The sequence below is a fragment of the Salvelinus fontinalis genome, chromosome 7 (assembly GCF_029448725.1).
Source record: "Salvelinus fontinalis isolate EN_2023a chromosome 7, ASM2944872v1, whole genome shotgun sequence".
Classification (NCBI taxonomy): Eukaryota; Metazoa; Chordata; class Actinopteri; order Salmoniformes; family Salmonidae; genus Salvelinus; species Salvelinus fontinalis.
In genome coordinates, this window is record NC_074671.1 from 9,471,068 (window position 1) to 9,492,519 (window position 21,452).

General features: G+C 45.6%; 1 protein-coding gene across 4 annotated transcripts in view; it reads right to left on the minus strand.

Moving 5' to 3' along the window:
- Positions 1-2,989: 2,989 nt before the first annotated feature.
- Positions 2,990-21,452, minus strand: part of LOC129858961 (rho guanine nucleotide exchange factor 4-like) — a 166,029-nt gene continuing 147,566 nt past the window's right edge. For all 4 annotated transcript variants that reach the window (XM_055928218.1, XM_055928219.1, XM_055928221.1 and 1 more), the window contains 9 exons: positions 14,087-14,266; positions 13,519-13,719; positions 12,603-12,782; positions 8,365-8,597; positions 8,000-8,129; positions 7,667-7,798; positions 6,898-7,141; positions 6,201-6,278; positions 2,990-3,634 (listed from right to left, as the gene is read on the minus strand). In XM_055928218.1, coding sequence (XP_055784193.1) covers positions 3,477-3,634; positions 6,201-6,278; positions 6,898-7,141; positions 7,667-7,798; positions 8,000-8,129; positions 8,365-8,597; positions 12,603-12,782; positions 13,519-13,719; positions 14,087-14,266 — 1,536 coding nt within the window. In that variant the 3' untranslated portion in view covers positions 2,990-3,476. The remainder of the gene's footprint in view (positions 3,635-6,200; positions 6,279-6,897; positions 7,142-7,666; positions 7,799-7,999; positions 8,130-8,364; positions 8,598-12,602; positions 12,783-13,518; positions 13,720-14,086; positions 14,267-21,452) is intronic.

Below are 21,452 nucleotides of genomic sequence, written 5' to 3' on the forward strand. Positions count from 1 at the left end.
CACACCCGTCCCACTCGCAATAGATGTTCAGAACGAAGAAAGTGTAGGCTGTATACTACAGAAAGTGAAAAGCATTAAACAAAATAATGAGGATTTCCATCAGCGTAATCGAGGTGTAGATTACATCTCACATTCCAGTGTTCAAACTTGTAAAACAAGGCTACATGGGATTTCTCCTAATGCACATGCAGCCAATGGACATTCTATATGTTCTGTGTTGTATTGCAGTATTATTTAACAGCCTTGATGCAAACTGAATGGATGATTTGGATTTTTTTTTTTTTTTTTTTTAAACACAGGCCTCTTTCTTTCCCCTTTGTCATGCAGGCCAGTAATATGGAGTGAATGCAATGTATTCTCAAGTTTTGTCACCAGCAGCGACTGGAGAGTTTGTTAGTATCAAAATAAATATGAACGGAGTAAAGCCCAGGTAAAAAGTTAAGAGGAAACCCCACCTCAGTCTTCTGAAAACCCAACCCTGGGATAGGGTCTTATATTCCCCTGGTACAATTACACACATTTTTATACAAAAGACACAACCCCGGGAATTCTTTAAACTTAAGTACTGTATTCAGACCCGAAATTGAGCTCAGGTGCATCCTGTTTCCATTGATCATCCTTGTGATGTTTCTACAACTTGATTGGTAAATTCAATTGATGGGACATGATTTGGAAAGGCACACACCTGTCTATATAAGGTCCCACAGTTGGCAGTGCATGTCAGAGCAAAAACCAAGCCATGATGTCTAAGGAATTGTCCATGGAGGTCAGAGACAGGATTTGTCTAGGCACAGATCTGGGGAAGGGTACCACAGTGGCCAAGATCACAGTGGCCTCCATCATTCTTAAATGGAAGAAGTTTGGAACCACCAAGAGTCTTGATAGAGCTGGCCGCCCGGTCAAACTGAGCAATCAGGGAGAAGGGCCTTGGTCAGGGAGGTGACCAAGAACCCAATGGTCACTCTGACAGAGCTCCAGAGTTCCTCTGTGGAGATGGGAGAACCTTCCAGAAGGACAACCATCTCTGCAGCACTTCACCAATCAGGCCTTTATGGTAGAGTGGCCAGATGGAAGCCACTCCTCAGTAAAAGGCACATGACAGCCCACTTAGTTTGCCATGGCCTAGTGGGTTAACTGCCTTGTTCAGGGGCAGAATGACAGCTCGGGGATTTGATCTAGCAACCTTTTGGTTACTGGCCCAATGCTCTAACCACTAGGCTACCTGCTGGGATCATCAATGGAAACAGGATGCACCTGAGATTAATTTTGAGTCTAATAGCAAAGGGTCTGAAAACTTAATAAATAAACAAGGTATTTGTTTTTAATACATTTGCAAAAAAATCTAAACCTGTTTTTGCTTCGTCTTTATAGGGTATTGTGTGTAGATTGATAAGAATGTTTATTTAATCCATGTTAGAATAAAGCTAACATAACAAAATGTGGAAAAGGGGAAGGGGTCTGAATACTTTCCAAATACACTATATTTCCCAGGAATCTTCAAGCTCCCTGTAGTCTCCTCATCAGCGGGAATACAAGCTCTCTGTAGTCTCCTCATCAGCAGGAATACAAGGGAGCCTGTAGTCTCTTCATCAGCGGGAATACAAGCTCTCTGTAGTCTCTTCATCAGCAGGAATACAAGGGAGCCTGTAGTCTCCTTATCAGCGGGAATACAAGCGAGCCTGTAGTCTCTTCATCAGCGGGAATACAAGGGAGCCTGTAGTCTCCTCATCAGCGGGAATACAAGGGAGCCTGTAGTCTCCTCATCAGCGGGAATACAAGGGAGCCTGTAGTCTCCTCATCAGCGGGAATACAAGCGAGCCTGTAGTCTCTTCATCAGCAGGAATACAAGGGAGCCTGTAGTCTCCTCATCAGCGGGAATACAAGCGAGCCTGTAGTCTCCTCATCAGCGGGAATACAAGGGAGCCTGTAGTCTCTTCATCAGCAGGAATACAAGGGAGCCTGTAGTCTCTTCATCAGCAGGAATACAAGGGAGCCTGTAGTCTCCTCATCAGCGGGAATACAAGGGAGCCTGTAGTCTCCTCATCAGCGGGAATACAAGCGAGCCTGTAGTCTCTTCATCAGCAGGAATACAAGGGAGCCTGTAGTCTCCTCATCAGCAGGAATACAAGGGAGCCTGTAGTCTCTTCATCAGCAGGAATACAAGGGAGCCTGTAGTCTCCTCATCAGCAGGAATACAAGGGAGCCTGTAGTCTCTTCATCAGCAGGAATACAAGGGAGCCTGTAGTCTCCTCATCAGCGGGAATACAAGCGAGCCTGTAGTCTCTTCATCAGCAGGAATACAAGGGAGCCTGTAGTCTCCTCATCAGCAGGAATACAAGGGAGCCTGTAGTCTCTTCATCAGCAGGAATACAAGCAAGCCTGTAGTCTCTTCATCAGCAGGAATACAAGTGAGCCTGTAGTCTCCTCATCAGCGGGAACACACATTTCTTTTTTTGTCACAACAGACAACTTTGTCTTTCCAGAAACCCTGAATATTCACCTGTAAATTAACACTTCTGAAAGGTGTCACAGACAGACATCGTTCCGATGGGGAACACAAGTGCAGTTGCACCTCTTCAATCCAGCCTCATTTTGAGAATACATGTAGAATCAGAAAATGTGTTGCTAAATGAATGTAAATGTAGGGGTTTATAAAAGGTAAAACAGTACTCTTCATGCTGTGTTTCAAAGCATCCGTACACTCTTCAGATGGCACTTCTATAAAGAAGTTAATTACTCGCAGGGTAAGGCAGGGTTTCCCAAACTCAGTCCTCAAGGGGTACATGTTTAGTGTTTTGCCCTAGCACTACACAACTGATTCAGATAATCATCAAGCTTTAATCATTTGAATCAGCTGTGTAGTGTTATGGCAAAAAAAACAACATGTGCACTCCTTGGGGTCCAGAGGACCGAGTTTGGGAAAGTTCAAAGGTAAGGCGTGTGAACTATCGACTCTTATTAAATTATTAAAATAAACCAGGAAAACATCTTTGTACACAGAGAAGTACAATAAACCTTTATCACAATTTTTCACCTTTTTTCCCAGAAAGCAACATGTTTCTGGCACTGTGAACAGTTGGCATTTGTCAGAAAACATAAACACTGGGGGGGAAAAAAACTAAACATTTTGTTGTCGCCAGTCAACGTCTTTCATAAAGAGGAGCCTCACTGGCAGTCACATGATCACGCAGCAGTAGTGGAACCAATCGGTTGTTGGTTGCAGTAGCAGGTATAATAGTCCTAGTAACGGTCGCCCAATGTATATACACACACACACACTGTCCGGAAGAACCATTCCCAAGTCTAATTGTAACCAGCCTATAAAGTGCTTTCTCAAAGAAAAAAATATATCATAATAATCTTTCACGATATCAGAATATCAATTAGGATAGGATTATGTATATATAAAAAAAGAGCATCTGGCATAAAAAGTTAAGTTCAGGCACGAGCAGAGAGCTCTCCTCTCCTTTGGCGTTTCACTTCTTGAAAGGTGTCAGTCTGCCGATGTTTTGCCAGAAGGTGGTTGCCTTGCGTTTGGGCTCAGCCAGCATGAAGACCTGCTGCTGGGGCACGCTGCTGGGCAGAGACGGCTGCTTCTGGCGGAGCAGGAAGTCACAATAGGGCCGGGTCACCACTGGGGAGAGGAGAACAGAAGGGGGGTTAGTAATATAAGGGTCACCGCTGGGGAGAGGAGAACAGAAGGGGGATTAGTAATATAAGGGTCACAGCTGGGGAGAGGAGAACAGAAGGGGGGTTAGTAATATAAGGGTCACCGCTGGGGAGAGGAGAACAGAAGGGGGGTTAGTAATATAAGGGTCACCGCTGGGGAGAGGAGAACAGAAGGGGGTAATATAAGGGTCACCACTGGGGAGAGGAGAACAGAAGGGGGGTTAGTAATATAAGGGTCACCACTGGGGAGAGGAGAACAGAAGGGGGGTTAGTAATATAAGGGTCACCGCTGGGGAGAGGAGAACAGAAGGGGTTAGTAATATAAGGGTCACCGCTGGGGAGAGGAGAACAGAAGGGGGGTTAGTAATATAAGGGTCACCGCTGGGGAGAGGAGAACAGAAGGGGATTAGTAATATAAGGGTCACCGCTGGGGAGAGGAGAACAGAAGGGGGGTTAGTAATATAAGGGTCACCACTGGGGAGAGGAGAACAGAAGGGGTTAGTAATATAAGGGTCACCGCTGGGGAGAGGAGAACAGAAGGGGGGTTAGTAATATAAGGGTCACCGCTGGGGAGAGGAGAACAGAAGGGGGGTTAGTAATATAAGGGTCACCGCTGGGGAGAGGAGAACAGAAGGGGGTAATATAAGGGTCACCACTGGGGAGAGGAGAACAGAAGGGGATTAGTAATATAAGGGTCACCGCTGGGGAGAGGAGAACAGAAGGGGGGTTAGTAATATAAGGGTCACCGCTGGGGAGAGGAGAACAGAAGGGGGGTTAGTAATATAAGGGTCACCGCTGGGGAGAGGAGAACAGAAGGGGTTAGTAATATAAGGGTCCCCGCTGGGGAGAGGAGAACAGAAGGGGTTAGTAATATAAGGGTCACCGCTGGGGAGAGGAGAACAGAAGGGGTTAGTAATATAAGGGTCACCGCTGGGGAGAGGAGAACAGAAGGGGGTAATATAAGGGTCCCCGCTGGGGAGAGGAGAACAGAAGGGGGGTTAGTAATATAAGGGTCACCACTGGGGAGAGGAGAACAGAAGGGGGGTTAGTAATATAAGGGTCACCGCTGGGGAGAGGAGAACAGAAGGGGGTAATATAAGGGTCACCGCTGGGGAGAGGAGAACAGAAGGGGGGTTAGTGATATAAGGGTCACCGCTGGGGAGAGGAGAACAGAAGGGGGGTTAGTAATATAAGGGTCACCGCTGAGGAGAGGAGAACAGAAGGGGGGTTAGTAATATAAGGGTCACCGCTGGGGAGAGGAGAACAGAAGGGGATTAGTGATATAAGGGTCATCGCTGGGGAGAGGAGAACAGAAGGGGGGTTAGTAATATAAGGGTCACCGCTGGGGAGAGGAGAACAGAAGGGGGGTTAGTAATATAAGGGTCACCGCTGGGGAGAGGAGAACAGAAGGGGGGTTAGTAATATAAGGGTCACCGCTGGGGAGAGGAGAACAGAAGGGGGGTAATATAAGGGTCACCGCTGGGGAGAGGAGAACAGAAGGGGGGTAATATAAGGGTCACCACTGGGGAGAGGAGAACAGAAGGGGGGTAATATAAGGGTCACCGCTGGGGAGAGGAGAACAGAAGGGGGGTTAGTAATATAAGGGTCACCACTGGGGAGAGGAGAACAGTAGGGGGGTTAGTAATATAAGGGTCACCACTGGGGAGAGGAGAACAGAAGGGGTTAGTAATATAAGGGTCACCGCTGGGGAGAGGAGAACAGTAGGGGGGTTAGTAATATAAGGGTCACCACTGGGGAGAGGAGAACAGAAGGGGTTAGTAATATAAGGGTCACCGCTGGGGAGAGGAGAACAGAAGGGGGGTTAGTAATATAAGGGTCACCACTGGGGAGAGGAGAACAGAAGGGGTTAGTAATATAAGGGTCACCGCTGGGGAGAGGAGAACAGAAGGGGGGTTAGTAATATAAGGGTCACCACTGGGGAGAGGAGAACAGAAGGGGGTAGTAATATAAGGGTCACCACTGGGGAGAGGAGAACAGAAGGGGGGTTAGTAATATAAGGGTCACCGCTGGGGAGAGGAGAACAGAAGGGGGGTTAGTAATATAAGGGTCACCGCTGGGGAGAGGAGAACAGAAGGGGGTTAGTAATATAAGGGTCACCGCTGGGGAGAGGAGAACAGAAGGGGGGTTAGTAATATAAGGGTCACCACTGGGGAGAGGAGAACAGAAGGGGGTAATATAAGGGTCACCACTGGGGAGAGGAGAACAGAAGGGGGTTAATACCCTTTGCCTTGATGACAGCTTTGTACTCTGACTGGTACTGTAGATGGGGAGGCTTACGAGTGCATTTCAATCTAAAGAGGCTCATATGAATATTATATTGATAATATTATTACAAACTAAATGTGTATAAACATAGCCAAACATGTTATCTAAGCTTATTTAAAAAATCAACAACACTACACATACCCATCCACACAGCCAAACCTAAAACTCCCAAAGGGAAATGGAGTTTTCCTGCCATGCACCCATTTTCAGTATAACCCTCTAAGGACCACATTACCCAGACATACCTTTGGGTTTCCCAGCTGGATGGCTTTTGCAGGCGTTGAGCATGGCCTGTTTCTTCTGGACCTCAGTGATAGAGAATCCTGGAGGTAGAAACCACATAGGTCATAGGTCATTGTGGATATCACAGATTCATTATGCCAGTGCCACCCATCAATACCCAGCTTTTCAGAGTGAACAGAATAACACAAGGCCAGATTGTTGGATGAGAAAGTTTCAGTAACATCCATATGCTGTGTTTTCCAGGGGGACCTGACTGGATCCGGGTTAGGAGGGCAGACAGACTCAGAGCAAGAGCCCACTGAATTCCCAACCAGAACCCTCCACACATGCACAGATCCCAGACAAAACCCTGAGACTACGGCAGAGAAGCGAAGGGGGCAGCTGAGATGGATTGATGGAACCTTTTGCCTGTTTATCTGAGGGATCAATGACACGCTGAGCCATTAGCATACCCTTCTCTTCCTGGTTCTCTGACCACAGCGCCAACAGCTGGTTCAACTATTACTGCAGCATTAGAGAGACAGGAGGTCCAAGCTCGAATTTGACTAACAGGAAAGGAAACACATCCAGTGGCTTTAAGCTGACTAGCAATAACACAGGTCGGCAGCTCATCACATACCTTTGTCAAACGGAGGCGTACAATCATGACAGAGACGGTTAACTGACAGTTATCCCTAACGTAACGAGGCGGCGCCTCACCTGTCTCGCGGTCGTGCTGCACCTGCCTCCTCTCGTCCTGGAACGCTTGGAGCCAGCGTTGTTTCTGCTCAGGCTTCTTGGCACACAGCAGGTGGACCTCGTCCCCCGCCAGCGAGCGCAGTTTCAGAACGTTCTTCACCGACACGTTGAAGTCCTTCTCCTTCCCATCCTCCACATCCACCACCTCCATCTGGTCCATGTCCATACGACCCTTATAGTACAGCATGTCCCTGCGCAGGAGGTCCTGTAACAACCATAGATATACCACACTAACCCTTATAGTACAGCATGTCCCTGCGCAGGAGGTCCTGTAACAACCATAGATATACCACACTAACCCGTATAGTACAGGATGTCCCTGCGCAGGAGGTACTAGAGGGATACAGGGAACTGTTACTAACCCTAACAGTACAGCATGTCCCTGTGCAGGAGGTCCTAGAGGGATACAGGGAACTGTTACTAACCCTAACAGTACAGCATGTCCCTGTGCAGGAGGTACTAGAGGGATACAGGGAACTGTTACTAACCCTAACAGTACATCATGTCCCTGTGCAGGAGGTACTAGAGGGATACAGGGAACTGTTACTAACCCTAACAGTACATCATGTCCCTGTGCAGGAGGTCCTAGAGGGATACAGGGAACTGTTACTAACCCTAACAGTACATCATGTCCCTGTGCAGGAGGTCCTAGAGGGGTACAGGGAACTGTTACTAACCCTAAGGCGTACGTGGTCAGGGAAGGGTTGGAGTTTATAACCGTGTCGCTCACCTTTTTGCAGTAGACCACCTGGTGGTCGAAGAGGAAGAACATGCGCTGCTGGCTCTTGGCCTGAGGCTGGGAGATCTTCGTCAGCTCCCCAGAGAAGATCAGATCTGAACTTTTACTGAGGATATCTTCTCCCTGACCATGTTCAAAGCCAAACAAGAAATATATGTTAGAGCCTGCAGAGATACGGGGGCATGAGATATAGAGCTTGTTCAGCCAACAGATGTGTATGGTATAGCAAGGGTCCGGAGTTGGTCCTGACTTCAGGCGTCGTTTCCAGATCAAGTCACCTGACCCCTAGTCACGGATTCTGTTCCATGACCCACTGCTCCTCACCTCCCAGTCTTCTATGGAGCACTGCCATTGGGCGATCTTGTCGATGTTCTCCAGGCGCCGCTTCCTCTCGTTGATCAGCCTGGCCACATTCTTCATGGCGTTCAAGGCAGCCTCCACGTCCTTATAGTCCCTGATCCCAGAATAGATTACCACGTTAGACTCTATGCCTCTATCTCTACTTCCTTTCTCTCTCACATCACACTGGATCTTATAAAAGCTTTGTTTAATATAAAAGTCACTAATATTGGCTGCCAATTTACAATCTGAGAATAACTAAATATACTATCAGTGTCAATACCGCTGCTGTAAGCGAATTAGGTGTAGATTAGACTGTACAGTAGAATGTGTGTGCTGGTTTACAGTACCTGTGCTGGGGGTTGGTGTATTTCAGTAGCTCGGCAAGCTGCAGAGGATACTTGCAGATCTTCTGGACGGGCGTGAGCAGGAAGCCATCCAGCGAGATGTCAATCATCTTCTGCAGCAGACGACAAGCCTCGAAGAAGAACACGTACTTGTTGATCTTCATCCGCCGGGACAACTGCACACAGGCGTTGGGGTGGTTGTTACAGTACTCCGAGTAGATCTGGAAGTCTGTTTGCTGAGGAGGGCGACAGGAAGCGTTAGCATGGCGGTTTGAAATGGTGAACATTAAGCTTGGGCTCTAGAGAGGTTTCTTGACTTGGATCCTTAACATAAACTGCTGGTGATCCTTCTACATTTTGGAAAACAGTAAATGCACTGAATCGTACAAATTCCTCTTCTTCCCTGCCCTAAGCACGTTCTGTCTGACTCTGACATCATAACTGAGAAGAATGGAATAAGTGATGCCGTAGGAGCCAGATAGATACGGTTGTATATTAGCATGTTTCCAATTCACGATGCAGTTCTGTTGTATGTGTGTTTACTATGAATCCCCTGTCAAGTGTGTGTTCCCCCTCTACGGGCCAGTTCCCCCTCTACGGGCCCGTTCCCCCTCTACGGGCCCGTTCCCCCTCTACGGGCCCGTTCCCCCTCTACGGGCCCGTTCCCCCTCTACGGGCCCGTTCCCCCTCTACGGGCCGATGGAGAATACAGTTAAAAGCAAGACAAGCTCCGAGGCCAACTGGGAGAGACTGGAATGGCAGCACACAGTATTTAGACTTTTGTTTACCATGCTGTTTGTTTCTTTAGTTTGAATGATCAGAATTCATTTTGGTACAATTTTCTTTACATTTTTTGTATCCAGAAGAATGACAAATGAATGGATTATGATTTATCAACTTGAATCAAACTTGAATCAAACTTGAATCAAACTCTGGACATTTGATTTGTGTGCGTCAAGACTAACATTTAAAGGATAAGAATGGAAATTGGGACAATTCTATTGGACAATTTAGCCACTACAGATGCTTTTAGTCTGCATTTAATCTCGGCAGGCTTTTTATTTGAAAGAAATGGTGGTTTAATTGACCCTGGTCAGTCAATCGAATACTCTTCCCTCTGCCAGCCTCTAGCTGACTCAACAGTTAACCCATCAGCTTCTATTTCATTTCAACAATTTACTATCTGTGATGTGCTTGATGCCTTGCTTAAGATTGATGTAAAAAATCCTCTTCGGCAGATATACTTGATCCATTTTTTGCTGCAGCTCTCTGTCCCCCTGATTGCTGAATCATTAACCCATATTTTTAACCTGATGATTATATCTGGTACTATCCCCAAGGTTTATAAGGAGGCCCATGTACTCCCCCTAACCTGACCATTATATCTGGTACTATCCCCAAGGTTTATAAGGAGGCCCATGTACTCCGCCTAACCTGACCATTATATCTGGTACTATCCCCAAGGTTTGGAAGACGACCCATGTACTCCCCCTAACCTGACCATTATATCTGGTACTATCCCCAAGGTTTATAAGGAGACCCATGTACTCCCCCTAACCTGACCATTATATCTGGTACTATCCCCAATGTTTATAAGGAGACCCATGTACTCCCCCTAACCTGACCATTATATCTGGTACTATCCCCAAGGTTTATAAGGAGACCCATGTACTCCCCCTAACCTGACCATTATATCTGGTACTATCCCCAAGGTTTGGAAGACGACCCATGTACTCCCCCTTCATAAAGGCGGTGACCCTTGTGACCTAAATAATTATCCCTCTATTTCTAAACTTTCTTGCCTAGCTAAAATATTAGAATCCTTGATTGATTCTCAGCTAAGATCTTTCTTATCTTTGAAATGTATTCTAAACGTACATCAGTCGGGTTTTAGACCAGGTCATCTCTGCTGCATCCCTAGTTATATGTGGTTAATGGATAAAAGGCAACATTGTGCTGCCCCTTTCATTGACCTATCAAAGGCTTTCGATACCGTTGATCACTCACTGCTAATTCAGAGGCTTTCCTCAATTGGCCTAGACCAGGCTGCATGTAACTGGTTGAAAAATTACTTGACCGATATAACACACTGTATCTACTGATGGTGTTAAATCAGGTTTCCTGGATATTACGAAAGGTGTCCCGCAGGGGTCGATTCTGGGTCCTGTTCTTTTGACTATTTATATGAACAAAATCGACTCGTCTGTAAACAATTGTAACCTGCACTTGTATGCCGATGATCCTGTTGTGTATGCTATTTCCCCCACGGTTGACCAGGCTCTATCTGATCTACAGTTTGCCTTCATTGTACTTTGGATGGTGTCCTTATTGATTGTGTCCCTGCTTACAAATATCTGAACATCTAGATAGATGAAAAGCTGTCTTTAAAAAGCATATTCATGAGTTAGTAAAATAATTTGAGCGTTAAAACGGGCTTCTTCTATAGAAATAAGTCCTGCCTCTCGCTAAATAGTAGAAAGCAGATTATTCAGTCGCTGTTCCTATCGGTCCTAGACTACGGTGACATCATCTATATGAACACAGCTGCCATTTCATTAAAGCCGTTAGATGCAGTTTATCATAGCACCCTGTGCTTTATTATGGGTGACAGTTTTAGTACTCATCACTGCATTCCTCTGTGATGTCATCACTGCATTCTCTACCAGAAAGTCAGTTGGCCCTCTGTGATGTCATCACTGCATTCTCTACCAGAAACTTGGTTGGCCCTATGTGATGTCATCACTACACTCTCTACCAGAAACTTGGTTGGCCCTATTTGATGTCATCACTACACTCTCTACCAGAAACTTGGTTGGCCCTATGTGATGTCATCACTGCATTCTCTACCAGAAAGTTAGTTGGTCCTCTGTGATGTCATCACTGCATTCTCTACCAGAAAGTTAATTGGCCCTCTGTGATGTCATCACTGCATTCTCTACCAGAAAGTTAGTTGGCCCTCTGTGATGTTACGTAGGTTGATACATTTCCATTTATAAAGCCATTTAATAAAAAGTTCCACTGTCCCTAATATCTTTAGCAAACTTTAGACATACAACTTACCACACCCGGTCTCACGGATGGTTAACTCAAAAAATTCCTTTGATTGAGGATCTTATAACAGATGAATGTGTTTATTCTGGTGTCTCTAGGTCAATTCATAAAGATAATTGAGGACCTTTTAACTGATGAATGTGATGTTCTGGTGTCTAGGTCAATTCATAAAGATAATTGAGGACCTTTTAACTGATGAATGTGTTTGTTCTGGTGTCTCTAGGTCAATTCAGAAAGATAATTGAGGACCTTTTAACTGATGAATGTGATTATTCTGGTGTCTCTAGGTCAATTCATAAAGATAATTGAGGACCTTTTAACTGATGAATGTGATGTTCTGGTGTCTAGGTCAATTCATAAAGATAATTGAGGACCTTTTAACTGATGAATGTGTTTGTTCTGGTGTCTCTAGGTCAATTCAGAAAGATAATTGAGGACCTTTTAACTGATGAATGTGATTATTCTGGTGTCTCTAGGTCAATTCAGAAAGATAATTGAGGACCTTTTAACTGATGAATGTGATGTTCTGGTGTCTCTAGGTCAATTCAGAAAGATAATTGAGGACCTTTTAACTGATGAATGTGATGTTCTGGTGTCTCTAGGTCAATTCAGAAAGATAATTGAGGACCTTTTAACTGATGAATGTGATGTTCTGGTGTCTCTAGGTCAATTCAGAAAGATAATTGAGGACCTTTTAACTGATGAATGTGATGTTCTGGTGTCTCTAGGTCAATTCAGAAAGATAATTGATGACTTTTTAACTGATGAATGTGTTTGTTCTTTATAATCGTGTGTTTCTTTCTGCTTGCATTTTGTATTTATATTGATGTGTGTAATTTATGTAAATCAGGGCTCATCTGTAAAAGAGACCTTGGTCTCAGTCTGACTCACTGATAAAATAAAGGTTAAATAAATAAATTAAATAAATAAATACTAAAAAATGTATAATAATACAGTAATGAGTGGCATCATAGGCCACAATCCAAGCACACATTCATTTAACCTGTTACGTCATGCTATGTATTCACCATATTGCTTTTAATTTGATTTATTTTGCTCCTTTGCACCCCAGTACCGCTACTTGTACACTCATCTTCTGCACATCTATCACTCCAGTGTTTAATTGCTATATTGTAATTATTTCACCAGTCAGGTGAAGTCAGTGTCACAGTGTGTTGAACAGTACTCACGTGTTCCAGGAAGCAGGATCCGATCTCACTGAGGTGCGGCTGCTCCTTGTTGAACCTCTTCTCCAGACCTTTCAGGAACTTTTTCTGGAAGCGGTAGATGTCCTCGATGTTCCCGAAGATACACAGCAGTTGCTCCTCTGTGAACATGTCTATTCTCTTACGGCACTGCTTGATGAAACCCTGAGAGGAACAGTAGACCCATGTAGTAAATTATACAGAGGTATACCTGATTTTACTCTGTCAAATATGTTAAGAATTCCTAGAAATATTCAGGTTGAAAGTTGAGATGCTGTAGTCTGAACTGAGAGGCCGCAGTCTGAACTGAGAGGCCGCAGTCTGAACTGAGAGGCCGCAGTCTGAACTGAGAGGCCGCAGTCTGAACTGAGAGGCCGCAGTCTGAACTGAGAGGCCGCAGTCTGAACTGAGAGGCCGCAGTCTGAACTGAGAGGCCGCAGTCTGAACTGAGAGGCCGCAGTCTGAACTGAGAGGCCGCAGTCTGAACTGAGAGGCCGCAGTCTGAACTGAGAGGCCGCAGTCTGAACGGAGAGGCCGCAGTCTGAACGGAGAGGCCGCAGTCTGAACGGAGAGGCCGTAGTCTGAACGGAGAGGCCGTAGTCTGAACGGAGAGGCCGTAGTCTGAACGGAGAGGCCGTAGTCTGAACGGAGAGGCCGTAGTCTGAACGGAGAGGCCGTAGTCTGAACGGAGAGGCCGTAGTCTGAACGGAGAGGCCGTAGTCTGAACGGAGAGGCCGTAGTCTGAACGGAGAGGCCGTAGTCTGAACGGAGAGGCCGTAGTCTGAACGGAGAGGCCGTAGTCTGAACGGAGAGGCCGTAGTCTGAACTGAGAGGCCGTAGTCTGAACGGAGAGGCCGTAGTCTGAACTGAGAGGCTGTAGTCTGAACTGAGCTGTACCTACCTCACAGATGTCTTTGAGGTGTTTGATGTAGTCTCTCTCTGTGATCATGATCTCATTGATGACATTAGTCCTCATCTGTTCCTTACAAGGCAGGCCGTGTCCCAGAAACAGACCCACCCCTGGCCGGTCATTCTCCCCAGCCCCAGCCTCCTCCAGCTGGGCTAGGTACTCCTCCATAGGCTCATCCTGGTTCACACGTAACTACAGGGACCAGGGAGAAAGGTGCTGTTGTTATAGAATACCCTCAGTAACAGATCACCAAAGTTTAGATGCAGAATTTTTTGGGGGGGACAACTGCAGCACTTACAACCCTAGCAATAATAATATATATCAAAGATAAGTAAGAGAGAGTAGTTCATTTCTGTTGTCCTCAGTTCCAGAGAGAGAGAGAGACAGAGAGAGAGAGAGAGAGAGAGAGAGAGAGAGAGACAGAGAGAGCGAGAGACAGAGAGAGAGAGAGACAGAGAGAGAGAGAGAGAGACAGAGAGAGAGAGAGAGAGAGAGAGAGAGACAGAGAGAGAGAGAGAGAGAGAGAGAGAGACAGACAGACGTAGAGTTAGTTTCTTACCCGGACGAAGCTGGCTGGGAACCAGCCCTCACTGTCCAGGATGCGTCCCCACCACCACTCTTTGTTAGTGGCATCCACTACCTCGATGACATCCCCCGCCTTGAAGCCCAGCTCCTGGTCGTCCATAGTGACATGGTCCCACAGGGCCTCGGCGTACACACAGCTGCCATCACTAATCAGCTGGGGAGGGACAGACAAACAGACAGACAGACGGGACAGCACAGGTCAGTATGGGAGGATTTCATAGTGACATAATAAAAACTGGACAACATTGTAATACAAGGTAAACAAGGTTTCTACATTTTTTAAACAATTCTGATCAGGAAAAACTCCAGTTATGGGCTACCCAGGGGGCCTGGAGGTTTCCCTGGTCAGGTGGTCTGGAAATCCTCTGGACGTTATTCATCCAGCGGCAGGGTAGCCTAGTGGTTAGAGCGCTGGGCTAGTAACCGAAAGGTTGCAAGTTCGAATCCCCGGGCTGACAAAGTACAAATCTGTCGTTCTGCCACTGAACAAGGCAGTTTACCCACTGTTCCTAGGCAGTCATTGAAAATAAGAATTTGTTCTTAACTGACTTGCCTAGTTAAAATAAATAAAAAATGGATGACTTTGTAAAACCAGTTTATAAATAACCTCACTGGAAAGCAGAGTGGCTGATAGAGTAGAGACATGCATGATTTACAGTATGATGTAATAGGGCTGTACAGTATCACTAAACTACAACGCATCACTCTGAAACATGACTACTATTCACCACAGACAAGGAGTACAATGTTTACAATGTCGTTTCAACCCAGAAATTATGACTTTGTAACAACAATGTTTCTACTCTGTAGGCGACATTTTTGCACAGACACAACATAATCATCTTTCCGCTACTGCGTTAGCTAAGCTAACTGGGTCAGGTTCTGAGTGGAAAGCATTGATTCTGTTGAGCCAAGCCACTGAGACTGAGAGGGGCTTGACAGAGATCAATGTGGAGATAAGAGAGAGAATGAGAGAGAGCAAGAGAGAGCTAAAGAGCCTGATAAATGTACTACAGTCATCATATTTCACATTGTCACATATACACACGTACAGTTGAAGTCGAAGTTTACATACACCTTAGCCAAATACATTTAAACTCAGTTGTTCACAATTGCTGACATTTAATCCTAGTAAGAATTACCCATCTTAGGTCAGTCAGGATCACCACTTTATTTTAAGAATGTGAAATGTCAGAATAATAGTAGAGAGAATGATTTATTTCAGCTTTTATTTATTTTATCACATTCCCAGTGGGTCAGAAGTTTACATACACTCAATTAGTATTTGGTAGCATTGCCTTTAAATTGTTTAACTTGAGTCAAACGTTTCGGGTAGCCTTCCACAAGCTTCCTACAATAAGTTGGGTGAATTTTGGCACATCCCTCCTGACAGAGCTGGTGTAACTGAGTCAGGTTTGTAGGCCTCCTTTCTCGCACACACGCTTTTTCAGTTCTGCCCACAAATTTTCTATAGGATTGTTGAGATCAGGGCTTTGTGATGGCCACTCCAATACCTTGACTTTGTTTTTACTCAAGCCATTTTCCACAACTTTGGAAGTATGCTTGGGGTCATTGTCCATTTGCGACCAAGCTTTAACTTCCTGACTGAAGTCTTGAGATGTTGCTTCAATATATCCACATAATTTTCTTTCCTCATGTTGCCATCTATTTTGCGAAATGCCCCAGTCCCTCCTGCTGCAAAGCACCCCCACAATATGATGCTGCCACCCATGTGCTTCACAGTTTGGATGGTGTTCTTCGGCTTGCAAGCCTCCCCCTTTTTCCTCCAACATAACGATGGTCATTATGGCCAAACAGTTCTATTTTTGCTTCATCAGACCAGAGGACATTTCTCCAAAAAGTACCATCTTTGACTCAATGTGCAGTTGCAAACTGTAGTCTGGCTTTTTTATGGCGGTTTTGGTGCAATGGCGTCTTCCTTACCGAGCTGTCAATATAGGACTTGTTTTACTGTGGTATAGATACTTTTGTACCTGTTTCCTCCAGCATCTTCACAAGGTCCTTTGCTGTTGTTCTGGGATTGATTTGCACTTTTTGCACCAAAGTACGTTCATCTCTAGGAGACAGAACGTGTCTCCTTCCTGAGCAGTATGACAGCTGTGTGGTCCCAGGGTGTTTATACTTGCGTACTATTGTTTGTACAGATGAACGTGGTACCTTCAAGCGTTTGGAAATTGCTCCCAAGGATGAAGCAGACTTGTGGAGGTCTACAATTTTTTTCTGAGGTTTTGGCTGATTTCTTTTGATTTTCCCATGATGTCCAGCAAAGAGGTACTGAGTTTTAAGGTAGGCCTTGAAATACATCCACAGGTACACCTCCAATTGTCAATTAGCCTATTGCCTTTAGAAGAAGCTTCTAAAGCCATGACATAATTTTCTGGAATTTTCCAAGCTGTTTAAGTCAGTCAACTTAGTGTATGTAAACTTCTGACTTCAACTGTACATGTACACACAGACAAACAAACTACTGCGTCAACATCATGCTGGCATTATAGTAGTACGCCTTGTCCGAATGGCCCATAAAGCAGGAGCCTATTTCCTGTTTCTGTAGTGTGAGGCAGCTTGATGTACAGTACATCCCCTGGACAGGACACTAGTCTATCTCCTGTTACTGTAGTGTGAGGCAGCTTGATGTACCAGTACACCCCCTGGACAGGACACTAGTCTATCTCCTGTTACTGTAGTGTGAGGCAGCTTGATGTACCAGGACACCGCCTGGACAGGACACTAGTCTATCTCCTGTTACTGTTGCATGAGGCAGCTTGATGTACCAGTACACCCCCTGGACAGGACACTAGTCTATCTCCTGTTTCTGTTGCATGAGGCAGCTTGATGTGCCAGTACACCCCCTGGACAGGACACTAGTCTATCTCCTGTTTCTGTTGCATGAGGCAGCTTGATGTACCAGTGCACACCCTGGACAGGACACTAGTCTATCTCCTGTTTCTGCAGTGTGAGGCAGCTTGATGTACCAGTACACCCCCTGGACAGGACACTAGTCTATCTCCTGTTTCTGCAGTGTGAGGCAGCTTGATGTACCAGTACACCCCCTGGACAGGACACTAGTCTATCTCCTGTTTCTGTAGTGAGACAGCTTGATGTACCAGGACACCCCCTGGACAGGACACTAGTCTATCTCCTGTTTCTGTACTGTGAGGCAGCGTGTTGTACCAGCACATCCCCTGGACAGAACAGAAGTAATTATTTTATTCTTGCTCAAAAGCCACAACTAACTAACTAGTAATAACGTAACTCCTCAAGCATAAGCTCCTATCCTTAATATGCTAAGCCTTTATACTGTCGAGTATAGCTGGGACGATAAACTGAAAATGATCAACATCGACCATACATCACAGACATTTTGTTGATATCGTTCATTATGATAAGTAGCCTATACCAGAAAAATGTGAAGTCTATAATGAAATAAGTTTGCTAATGTCGTGACTTGACTTTTACATTAATCTAAAGACTGTTATTTATCTTATAAACTAATTATGTTTAATTCTTACCCGATTAAATTAATCATGTAATGATTAACTCATTAGGATGTGGGGCACCACGAGAGCGGTTCTTTAAAGAGTTACCATCTCCTGAATTAAACTCTAAAAGGTGTTTACCTATCACATCTATAAACAGTCAACTTATTAATCATAACCTCGTATCATATCATCATTCCGAACAGTCGTAACCTTCTTGCATCTGCAAAAATCTGAGCCTTACTTATAATTCAGTACTATACAAATTGGTTCAATTATTTATTTACTAGCTAATTAAAGGGTAACACAGGATAAACATACACACTTAATATGTTAAAAACAGGTCCCTAGCAGACTGACAACAATATAGCTGCTTGTTACAAAAGACATGGAGAGGGCGAGAGAGAGAGAGAGGGACAGAGACACAATGTTGGTACATTTAGAAACTACTCTCACTAACAGTACTCCTATACTTTGCACACGAACCGCCGCCCGCTTGGAGTAAGAAATCATGAATGTATTTACGTGAGATGCCTTGTTTAGCCGTACATCTCGCTCGGAAATGGGCAGTCTTGGAAAGGGGGTTTGGGCCTTTTCTCGGCACAGTTGTAATCTCTGATTGTCCAAAAGGGTTCCAACAAGTCTTCTGTTGTTCATCTCTGTAGTTATCCGGTATCCGGTGACTTGTCGTGTAGTCCTGAACAGAACTACAGAGTTGCTTTTCCTTCCTTTCGCTCTGGAAGATACCTCCTTGAAAATATGCTAGCCAGCTGTGTTGATGGTTCCCAGTGGGGTGATGAGAGTAGCGTAATATGGTGGTTTGAGAAGAGTAGTAGAATGGTCCCACTTAAATTCACTTTTCAAGATACTTTACTTAGGACAGCAAATCAGCCGTACCAGTGATTGTCAGAGAGGTGAGTTTATCATCTCTACCTCGTGTTGATATTCAGAGTTCAGACTACTTTTAACTTCTCTCTGTGTGACTCCTTATCAGTAGCCCTGGGCCATGGTACTACTGCCCTGGGCCGCGGTACTACTGCCCTGGGCCGCGGTACTACTGCCCTGGGCCACGGTGGTACTACTGCCCTGGGCCACGGTGGTACTACTGCCCTGGGCCACGGTGGTACTACTGCCCTGGGCCACGGTGGTACTACTGCCCTGGGCCACGGTGGTACTACTGCCCTGGGCCGCGGTACTACTGCCCTGGGCCGCGGTGGTACTGCCCTGGGCCGCGGTGGTACTGCCCTGGGCCGCGGTACTACTGCCCTGGGCCGCGGTACTACTGCCCTGGGCCGCGGTACTACTGCTCTGGGCCGCGGTACTACTGCCCTGGGCCATGGTACTACTGCCCTGGGCCGCGGTACTACTGCCCTGGGCCGCGGTACTACTCTGGGCCGCGGTACTACTACTCTGGGCCATGGTACTGCCTCATCACCCCTCACGGCAAAGCTCCAAGACAATCACGGACTACAAAAAGAAAACCAGCCACGTCACGGACATCGACGTCTTGCTTCCAGATTAACTAAACACCTTCTTTGTCCGCTTTGAGGATAATACAGTGCCACCAACGCGGGACGCTACCAAGGACTGTGGGCTCTCCTTCTCTGTGGCCGACGTGAGTAAGACATTTAAACGTGTTAACCCTCGCAAGGCTGCCGGCCCAGACGGCATTCCTAGCCGTGTCCTCAGAGCATGCGCAGACCAGCTGGCTGGTGTGTTTACGGACATATTCAATCTCTCCCTATCCCAGTCTAATGCTTTAAGATGGCCACCATTGTTCCTGTACCCAAGGCAAAGGTAACATAACTAAATTACTTTCTAAAATCTTCGAAAGCCAAGTTAACAAACAGATTTCCGACCATTTCGAATCCCACAGTACCTTCTTCACTATGCAATCTGGTTTCCGAGCTGGTCATGGGTGCACCTCAGCCACGCTCAAGGTCCTAAACGATATCATAACCGCCATCGATAAAAGACAGTACTGTGCAGCCGTCTTCATCGACCTGGTCAAGGCTTTCGACTCTGTCAATCACCACATTCTTATTGGCAGACTCAATAGCCTTGGCTTCTCAAATGACTGCCTCGCCTGGTTCACCAACTACTTCTCAGATAGAGTTCAGTGTGTCAAATCGGAGTGCCTGTTGTCCGGACCTCTGGCAGTCTCTATGGGGGTGCGACAGGGTTCACTTCTCGAGTTGACTCTTTTCTCTGTATATATCAATGATGTCGCTCTTGCTGCTGGTGATTCTCTGATCCACCTCTAAGCAGACGACACCATTCTGTATACATCTGGATCTTCTTTGGACACTGTGTTAAAACTTCCAAACGAGCTTCAATGCCATACAACACTCCTTCCGGAGGCCTCCAAATGCTTTTAAATGCAAGTAAAACTAAATGCATGCTCTTCAACCGATTGCTGCCCGCACCCGCCCGCCCCTCCTAACATCATTACTCTGGACGGTTCTGACTTAGGTATTTGTAGTTGTCCACATATTCTAGGTGTCTGGTTAGACTGTAAACTCTCCTTCCAGACTGACATTAAACATCTCCAATCCAAAATTAAATCTAGAATTGGCCTCCTATTTCGAAACAAAGTCTCCTTCACTCATGCTGCCAAACATACCCTCGTAAAACTGACCATCCTACCGATCCTTGACTTCGGCGATGTCATTTACAAAATAGCCTCCAACACTCTACTCAGCAAACTGGATGTAGTTTATTACAGTGCCATCCGTTTTGTCACCAAAGCCCCACATACTACCCACCACTGCGACCTGCATGCTCTCGTTGGCTGGCCCTCACTACATATTCGTCGCCAAATCCACTGGCTCCAGGTCATCTATAAGTCTATGCTAGGTAAAGCCCCACCTTATCTCAGCTCACTGGTCACAATAGCCACACCCACCTGTAGCACGCACTCCAGCAGGTATATTTCACTGGTCATCCCCAAAGCCAACACTTCCTTTGGCCGCCTTTCCTTCCAGTTCTCTGCTGCCAATGACTGGAACGAATTGCAAAAATCACTGAAGCTGGAGTTTTATATCTCCTTCTCTAACTTTAAGCATCAGCTGTCAGAGCAGCTTACTGTACCTGTACACAACCAATCTGTAAATAGCACACCCAACTACCTCATCCCCAAATTATTACTTACACTCTTGCTCTTTTGCACCCCAGTATCTCTACTTGCATATCATCATCTATCACTACAGTGTTAATGCTAAATTGTAATTATTTCACCTCCATGGCCTATTTATTGCCTTACCTCTCTACTCTTCTACATTTGCACACACTGTACATAGATTTTTCTATTGTGTTAGTGACTGTACGTTTGTTTATGTGTAATTCTGTGTTGTTGTTTGTGTCACACTGCTTTGCTTTATCTTGGCCAGGTCGCAGTTGTAAATGAGAACTTGTTCTCAACTGGCCTACCTGGTTAAATAAAGGTGAAATATATATATATATTTTTTTAAACGTTCAAGCAATAACTCACATATTCTTAACATGCTAGACCCAACCACATACAGTATACAAACAGTACACATACAGTACACAAACAGTACACATACAGTACACATACAGTATACAAACAGTACACAAATAATAAAACACACCCCAGCAGTTTGCAATGTGTTCTTCTTCCACAACACGTTCTATTCACAACACAGAAAAACACTTAACTACGGACCAGACATGTACAACACGTACAGGGCAGAGTATTTGCTACCGATCATGATGTCAACAACCCCCATGGTGCAAGCTAGCTAACCTGTCCACATGGTGCTGGGCTAAGCAGTTCCTATTTAATATAACCCCTGAACTGTGTTGGTGCTGGGCTAAGCAGTT